This window comes from Panthera uncia, chromosome B4 (genome assembly GCF_023721935.1).
Source record: "Panthera uncia isolate 11264 chromosome B4, Puncia_PCG_1.0, whole genome shotgun sequence".
Lineage (NCBI taxonomy): Eukaryota > Metazoa > Chordata > Mammalia > Carnivora > Felidae > Panthera > Panthera uncia.
Genome location: NC_064809.1, coordinates 10,025,440 through 10,034,434, shown reverse-complemented (window position 1 = coordinate 10,034,434; position 8,995 = coordinate 10,025,440). Strand labels below are relative to the sequence as shown.

At 46.1% G+C, this 8,995-nt stretch overlaps 1 protein-coding gene across 13 annotated transcripts in view; it reads right to left on the bottom strand.

The window, feature by feature from the left end:
- CELF2 (CUGBP Elav-like family member 2) overlaps positions 1-8,995 on the bottom strand; it is a 530,134-nt gene that overhangs the window by 124,018 nt on the left and 397,121 nt on the right. Inside the window, exon 2 of one of the 13 annotated variants that reach the window (XM_049626819.1) lies at positions 3,947-4,043. The exons of the other annotated variants lie outside the window; for them this stretch is intronic. Within the exon in view, the coding sequence (XP_049482776.1) occupies positions 3,947-3,995 (49 nt within the window). The 5' untranslated portion in view covers positions 3,996-4,043. The remainder of the gene's footprint in view (positions 1-3,946; positions 4,044-8,995) is intronic. 13 annotated transcript variants of the gene reach the window in all.

The following is an 8,995-nucleotide window of genomic DNA, read 5'->3' as shown; positions in this document are numbered from 1 at the left end:
ACACACACACACACACACACACACACACACACACACACACACACACACGTAGTGTATTTAAAATCATAAAGACACTCAACTCTACTGAAAGACTTTAATTTTAAATGATCAAGTAGATTTATCCTCAAAGAAACCATCTGGATTATCACAAATCTTTTCAAACCACAGCTGTTTCTCTTGAAAATCTTTACTTGGAAACTCTTGGTAATAATACTCACTGGGGAAAAAAAAATGCATTGCTTATGTAGACATAACCACTTTATATCATGGCTTGCCCTGAGTGAAACAGCACTGTATTTATATTCTTCAGTGTGGAGGGCAGTGTAGACACAGCCCTTGGGGAATGATACCAAAAACCAGATTAAAAAAATTTTTTTAAATTATTTACTTTTGGGGGGGGGGAGGGAGGGAGGGAGAAAACGTGAGGGGGGGAGGGGGGCACAGAATCCGAAGCAGGCTCCCGGCTCTGAGCTGTCAGAGCCCAATGTGGGGCTCGAACTCACAAACTGTGAGATCATGACCTGAGCTAAAGTTGGATGCTTAACTAACTGAGCCACTCAGGTGCCCCCAAAACCAGATTTTAAAACCAGTTCTGCCCTTAGGAAAATCGACAACATACTCACTAAAGAAATTTCCTCTGAGTTTTCTGAACCTTTCCACATGAGGGGGAATGACTAAGGGTCAATGCTGTAGAGATGCCATTTTAAAAAGGCAGTGTTGTCTTTTACTCTAAAGTATGGATGATAAGGCAGTTTTTACTATAGAACCCAGGCTTAAAGATGGGAGGTCAGTGACTTGAATGGTCTTCAATTATTGAAATAGTCACTTGTCAACCTTAGGGTTGAAGTCTCAGACCCCAGGCCCACAATTTACACTCACCATGGCACAGGGGGCCAGCCCTCTGAGAAGCCCCTCATGACTCTCCTGGAGCCACCAATCTCCTGGACTGAGGAAAATGCTCCTTGAAAGGCACTCTCATAAATGGGAGAAAGGGCCTTTCTGGAATGTTCTAGTCCTAACTGTTGATTCTTTTTTTGATGCTATTCTTTAGTAACATCTTAATATGGAAAATTGTGGAACATTTTCTGAAATACATACCTCTTTCATATTATTATTATTACTGAAGAGTAGCATCATGATGGAAGAAAGAAGGCAAGGAAAAAAGTAATTTCCCACAACTCTGGCTAAGCTGATAAAATAAAAGTATTTCATGTGTGGAGCTTAAGGTGTTGTGCACTGAACAACTGTCTCCCCACGTGAACTCCATCCGTGGGGTAAAGAGCAGGGGTTGTCCACACCTCCAAGGCCATTCAACATATCAAACTTACAAAATTTATCTTTCTAAATCTAAGCAAATAAACCCTTGAAGACAACTAGAGAATGATCACCTGATGACTGAACACTATACTTATTTCTTTTAAAAACAAAGTTAACAGTTCTGGCAGACAAATTTAGCTCAAGATATATTCGAATTCAGGACATCGACAAAGCCATCATGTAGTGAATTGAGAACTCTTTTAAAGGCTGCCTTTGAATTCTGAGGTGCCCACAGATCAAGGGACCGAAGGCCCTGGAAGGCTAAATTAGTGAACCCGCTATGTTTTTTTTCCCCCTTTCTGTGAATGAAGCTCTCTTTTGTACACACATTTGTAAGCAAAACAGGTGCCCGCTTTACACAAGTCCCCTCAATTGGGATCTTGGCTTCTGGTCAAGTCGGTAGCACACGATCCAGTTTAAGTCAAAAGAGGACATAGTCCCCATACTTGATTCCCCGGGTAATCTATTTTCTTCCTCAATTTTAGCTTCTATAGAGAGAATTTAATACTTTTTTTTCAGAGTCCAAAGGTTGTTGATCTAAGTGGTACATTTTGTGCTCAAGTAAGTGTTCCACATGCGGGAGGTTTAGATTCTCAATCATTGGCCTCACCTTTGCCAAGACCCCCGACTTTCAGTTTCTACAAAGCAGTTAAAGGTTCAAAAAGCCCCATCAAAAATCCCCTGAATTAAAATTTTTAAAACTTAGCAATGACCTTAAAAAAAAAAGACAGAGAGAGAGAGAAGTAATTTTCCTGTGGCTGGAAGGTTGACATTTCACATCTTGAGGAAAAAGACAATGACAGAATGTCATTCTTCAAACGTAAGCAGACTTGAACCAGTACCCTGGAGAGGCAGGCATGTAGCCCTTTCCTCAGCTAGAAGCCCACTCACCAAGAAACAAGTCCCCAATCAAATGCAACATTGTTAACTCATGGCCTCCAAGGTCCTAGCTGTTTGTTCCCTCTCAGGCCTCAAAATCTGGCTTGCTTTAGGGGAGCTCAAGATAGGACCAAACCATTAATGCTCTAATTTCACCAGCTACGTTGAAAACCCAGCCCCCTCGCTGAGCACGTTTACGTGCTCCTGTGTGCGAATTCCTTATGGCAGCTCTTCTGGACGTGGGTGTTGAACCAGGCTGGCTGCAAGGACAGAATGAGAGACATGAAGTAAAGGAATAAAAAAAGCAGCAATATGGGGCGCCGGGGTGGCTCTGTCAGTTAAGCGTCTGACTTCGGCTCAGGTCATGATCTCACGGTCCGTGAGTTTGAGCCCCGCGTCGGGCTCTGCGCTGACAGCTCGGAGCCTGGAGCCCGCTTCGGATTCTGTGTCTCCCTCTCTGCCCCTCCCCCGCTCATGCTCGATCTCTGTGTCTCAGCAATGAATAAACGTTAAAGAAAAAAATTAAAAAAAAAAAAAAAAGCAGCCATCAAAGCAAACATTAGGTAGCTATGGGAAAGACCTGCAAGAAAAGACATGAGTTTTGTTTCGCACTCCCCTCCTTTTCTGCTTTAAACTCAAAACTAAGGGGAAAAAAAATCAAAGGACGTTAAGGGGGCACAGCTTTCTCTGGGCTTCGGTACCGTCTCCTCGTGGAACTTTACAACCAGTTAATGCTAGTAACTTGCCTCTCCGTCACCCCCAGAGGTAGTTAACAGACTACCCACAAGGGGCTAAGAGCAAAGGCACAACCATCTCAGTCACTGGGGACTGACCGCACTCTGCGGTGTCCACGCTGATCATCAGGGTATGCCGTCAACCACCTGACGGGCTCTGCCTTCCTCTGAGACCCCCAGAACTGCCGCAGCCCGCTTTCACGGAGCCAGAAATACCTTTTTATAACCTAAACCTTCTGTCTGAAACTTCAGCCAGCCTCCCAAGACCAACTTTTCACCCCCGTCTATCTAAGAGCGGGACTTCCCTAGCTACCCAGCGCAAACGCCACATCCTGTAGCAATCAGCGTTTAACGGAACCGCATCCAATCAGCTTCGCTTTACGGAGTTTCAGCGAACTGGTGCCCTGATGTAAAAAAAAAAAAAAAAAAAAAAAGGCTTACCCCCTGGCCATTACCTAGGAAGCAGGGGGACACCGCTGCCATTCTGCTCTCGGGGGGGAGGGGGGGACCCCACCGCTTGGATCTCCAGGCGCAATCCCGAGGGAATCCCCCGGGAACCTCAGGGACAAAACGGGGACAAAGCATGGCCGGGTGCCTGGGGCACGGATTCTGCGTTCCTCCGAGAAGCGAGAAGCGTGACTCACGTCCCCAGCAGGGTTACTTGCCCTACAACAAACTCAAGCCGGCCGTTCAACCCGAGGACAGAGAACGTATGTCACCTACTCCGCACAACCCCGCCCCGCTGCCCTCAGACCCTGCACCTGACCCACCGTGACCACCTTCTGTTAATTGGCCACAAGATCTAGGCCACCCTCAGCCTCCTGCTGTCCTGGGGACCTCACCTGGAGTATCTGTCTCCTGGTACCCCTAGGAGTACTCTCTAAATCTTCGGCCAAGAAAATGGAGGGTTCTTTTTTTTTCTTTTGACCTAGATTAAATCTGCCGCATTTTTAAGCCTTTTGGGAAAACAACTGAGGAATGTGCACAGCTTTGTGTGCATTGCAACGCTTCCTCACCATTATTATGTAAATCCCAGCAAGAGCACTGCAGAGACAGAAAAGACATCAAGGGCAAAGTTTCTGGAATCGGCTCTCTCTCCCTGTCCCCGGGCCTCTGAAAAAAAAAAACCCACTTGTGTTAGACCACTTCAAATGTGTAACAGCTGCAAAGGTATCTGAAGAATTTTAATGTCACCTTTCCCCCAGATAGGCCCATCACTGCATTTAGCCGTTTCAAGACCGCTCCCACGCTAGGCAAGGGAAGGCCAGATGCCTCGGTGCACGTGCTTGTCAACGAGCCATGGCGGACAGGGCGGAGCAAGCAAGCAGCCTCCTTTGTGGGAGAATGTCATTAGATCTTGGGGATGCAAGGTAAGAGGCAAACTGCAGATTTGGTTGCGTTTTCATTTTGAAAAGACAAATTCTGGACTTAGAAGGAGGACTGTAATTTTTCTCTGAAGGTAAGAAAAAAATAACTTTAGGTTGAGTCTGATAAGCCAACTGGAAGGCCACGTGGGAGTAGTCTCCCTAAAACCGGTGTGACTGGCCGGGCAGGCCTCCTCAGAGTTTTGAGGCAGCGATGGGTCCCCGTGGGGACGCCGTGGGTCTGCCGTGGGGACGGCAGGAACTGTTCCTTCTCCCGGGGCCCAACGAACAGAGATAACTTCACACGAGGAAGGCATCCCAGGGTTAAATGTGGTAGAAGGTAGTTCTAGCTTGAATCCAGTTAAAAAGGATTTAGGTTCTAAAGTACTGAGAGACCTCATTAAAAGGAGGTTTCTAATATAAGTTTATTTCGTAGTATGCATTCTCTGGAGGACAGGATGGCATTGTAATTAGGAGCCTAGTGGCAACGAGAGTAAGTTAAAATCATGTCTGTTTTCCTAGGATTCTTGACTTAGCACGCTGGGCTACACGATGCTTTGTGGCCAGACCAGCCTCCCAAGCGTCAGCTGCATGATCCTGCCTCAAGTGCGCTCACAGACACCTCGAGCACCGGCCCCTTGTCGTTAGCCTGAGTCAGATCAAGCGCGGCTCAGTTCAGCACTCATCTGCAACATCGCCGTGTCCTAACGTTTCACGGGCTGTGCGAGGACTTGTCTCAATCTGAGGTAGAACCCAGGTGTTTTTTCTGGAATCGGAATGTGGAGAGTCGTATCTCCTGCCTTACTCTGGTCTTTATGGTCACGTTGAAGTGGAGACGCATAAAACTGCGTGCCGGCTAAAGCGAAGATTTGAACTGATTTTAGTGCTTTTCCTGTGGTACAGGACTCTGAAGAGCCGATATTTATGGCCATGATAACTGTCTCTCTCACTCCCATGACAACTGAGTCATCCTTCATGTGCATGGAGATCAGGGAGGGAGATATTTTTACAAATTGCCTCGAACAGCGAAACTCAGAGGAGAAACGCGCTTTTGTGGCCAAGTATAAATTGATGTTCCAGGGATAACAGGCAAGTATCCTTGGGCCCAGAGTTCTCACGGCAGAGAGAGACTATGTCAGTTTTCAAAGTGACACGGATTTTTCTGTCCTTCATTCATAAAGCTTCCCAGGAAGGGACGCAGTCCCCCCTAAATAGATTTTTCAGACTGACTGGGTGTTTGACAAATGTCTTTAAACCTCTGCTTATTTATAAAATGGGATGAGTTAACAGCAGCTACATGACAGGGCTACTGTATTAAAAAGATAATTTATGAAAATGTGTAACACAGCTCTTGACTTATACCTCAGAGTGCTTAGTAAGTGGTAGAGATTACCACCTTAAACTGGACATGTTCCTCCATAAAGCCCCAAGCCCAGAGAGACAGGGGAGGGACGAGACGGCATCAGCCCAACATTACGCCAGAGGAAACCGAGGTACCGGAAGGCAGCATCGATACACGTGTCACAATCTCACACTGCTCCCTGCGGTGTCTGGGTAGAAGGGGGACGAGCGGGCGTCTTCGGTAAGCGATGACCATTCACCCTTTAATAGGGTTTGGAATTGATTTTGTTGTCTTGCTTTCTGAAGTAATTACTTGGAACTAGCCAAGTTCACCCATCTGCATGGCCTTTGAGTCTTGTGAACACCCATTTTGGTGGCCTCTACGGTGCCAATCAATTTTAATGGAATCATTTTGATGACTTACCTATTCAGGGTACGACAGTATTTCTGCCAAGCTGAACACTTGATGGCACTTCCCCAAGAGGCAAAAATTCCCTAAAACAGTTTGTTATTTGAAATAAAACCTGTTGCATCTAATGGGCACGCCCGGGTTTCACTGTTATCAAAGGAGTTTAACCACAGACTTATCACTTCCCTTTATCTCAGCAACAACAGAGGAAGGAAAACAACAGAGACACTAGGCTGCATACAAGGAGGGGGCACTCTAAACGCCCAGGATCAGGGGAGGAAAGGAAGGAAAACGTCAGGAAGAGAATAGGGTACATGTGTCCAGAGCGTGTTTAGGCACCTCTGGAAAAGGGGATCCCAGGGGCTGGACGGCATTTTGAGAGTTACCATTACAACGAAAAGACACGAGAATAAGATCACTGACCGCCTGATAAACTGTCTCTTATCACAGTTCAGGTGTGGCTGCATTATCATGCCACCGGAGGTCCCTCAAAGCTCTAGGAGGGCAGGGGGGACATGTCGTGAATTTCCTTGGTCCCCTTCACAAGGCATAGCACAGTGTCGGGCATCAGGTACTTTTTAAATACTTCTTGATTGACTGTCCTGGGGCCATCTTCCCATCTGCCCGCCCCACAGCAGCATGGCTTCCTTTTTTGTGTTACGAGCCTTTCCAACTGGGGCAACCTGAGATAAAAACTGTCCATGCAACACTCGGTTCGTTCCTGAGAAAGGACTCTGGTTTAGTTGACCAATGTCTGAGCTGAGATAGGTGTGGTCTACTGGTTGGGTCAGACAGATTTTGTTCTATCCATTTAGCAAGATACTGTCTACAGAGCACATAGAGCTCATGGAAAAAATTAGCGGCTTTTCTTCCTTCTACTGTAGGATGGCACTGTAGGGGTACCAGGAAGCTTCCTCTACATCTAGGGTGACTGGAAGATCTATCCCAGTGGGGACAGTTTGGAAAGCGGAAGGGGGTAATTTAGGGGTTATCCTGCAACAGCAGAGAAGAACGGGGGCTACCGTAGACACAACTCTCCCCGCTGGCCCTCACTTTCCATCCTGGGGCCTGAATCCAAGGACAGACCGATTTGTGTCCAAGACCACCGTGCTTCGTGGTTCTAAATCTCAACCCATACACCTACCAGGCGCGGCCTTCCATTTTTCAGGAAACTAAGTAAGTATAACAGATTATGGATACAAGAAAAATATAATACAGTCCATGTACTTGATGTATTTAATATTTAGCTGTGGAGTTAACCGCTCATTCTTTAGCAGGTGGAGAGAAGATTCATCTTCTTTGCCTACAGAATTTCTCCCTAGAAAACCTGAGGGAAACGTGAAATATTTCCCTGGTTTCAAGATTATAGCAAACTACATGCCACACACTGATCAGCAGACTTTTGGTTTCACTCAAGAAGAACATGCCATCTATCAGCCTTCCCCACGCTGCACACACAGCGAAGTGGTGTTTGATCTAAAAACTTTCATTTCTCTCGATCACTGCCAATGACACTTAAATTCTTCTGCGAAATCTTTAGAGGAAAGAGAAGAGGAATATCCAGCAGCCTCCCATTCCATCCTGAGATGACTGGATGGAAATGGATTTCCAAGCGTGTAGTTCTTTTGGACCTAAGGGCCCTGCTTGTTTGGATTTTGCACACACTATTATTAAGATGGGGATCGGAGGCAGGGTGTGTTATAAAAGCCCCTGCAGTGAGCTAAAAGGCTCTGGGTACCGTAGATGAGTTACACGGCCAAGCCTCTGCCTTACACTACTGCTTCCTAATTGTGCAGATAATAAATGATAATGATACTTCTTTGCAGTGAGATCTTCTCTCACCACGAAGGGTTGCACTGTTAGTTCTAAATGTGATTCAATCTCCAGGAGATGAAGCATTCAGGAACTCCCTGACAGTGGATATTACAGATATTCTTTGGTTTGTCCTCGAGCGCTTTTTAGGTTAGCCTCTCCAGAGGAAGGGTTACCTTCTTGCGTTTGACTGTCTTGGGCTAATATTAAAGTTGGTCTGAATTCTCTGAGCCCACTCCGATCTGTTGAGAGGGACGTGGTCCACGCGACTGCTGGGTAGCACAGAGAAAGTGGTCCGGGATTCTGGTGTGCCATGAGGGTAACGAACAGAATTCCTCATGTCTCGTGTCATTCTCCTGGCATGTTCAGAAGGCTGGGTGGAGAGCTTTCTGTCCTTCGTGTTTGGACTGAGGTCACTGATAGATAATTCAACCACTCTTCATCTAATACAGTTATGCTTTTAATTCCTATGGTAGTATGTTTCTAAAGGATTCAATGTTATGACAGGAGGGAAAGCGAACACCTAAGATTTTGTTCCTAGTCAATCTTATACACTGGCCTAAGTGTTAAGAGCTGTCGTAAGCAGATATGTTCCAAGTATCTGACATAAACCATAAAATAACCGTATGTCAAGATGACTGCTAAACACGCTCAACTAAATGAAGCAATCAGCTAATTCAAAGGAAAATTCGGGTTTGGACAGATGTAATGGTGTTCCATGTTGGAGTCAGAGCATAACCTTGTCTACACAATGAGGCCTGGAGCCATACTCTGAGGCTAAAGAGAGTTAAGCAAGGGTGCCAGGGTTTAGACTTTGTTCATCTGGTCTACCACCATTCCTTATCACATAAGATTTCCAGCCCAAGACTGCGAAAATGCACAAAATACCTTTTTACAATCTAATTATATCTTGTAACAGTGTTTGTCAAACTTTCCTGAAGATGATCATCACCTGGAGTGTGGATATTAAACCAGATTCCTGGAACCAACCCAGGGTCCTACCGGATACGGATGTCCAGGGAAAAGGCCTGGGAATCTGCATAACAGTGTTCCCAGTGATGCTTATCCTCTAAGAAGTCTGGGAAGCACTGCAGGAAAACACACCAGCTGCCTCCCCAAGCCCACCTCCCCTCCCCTCC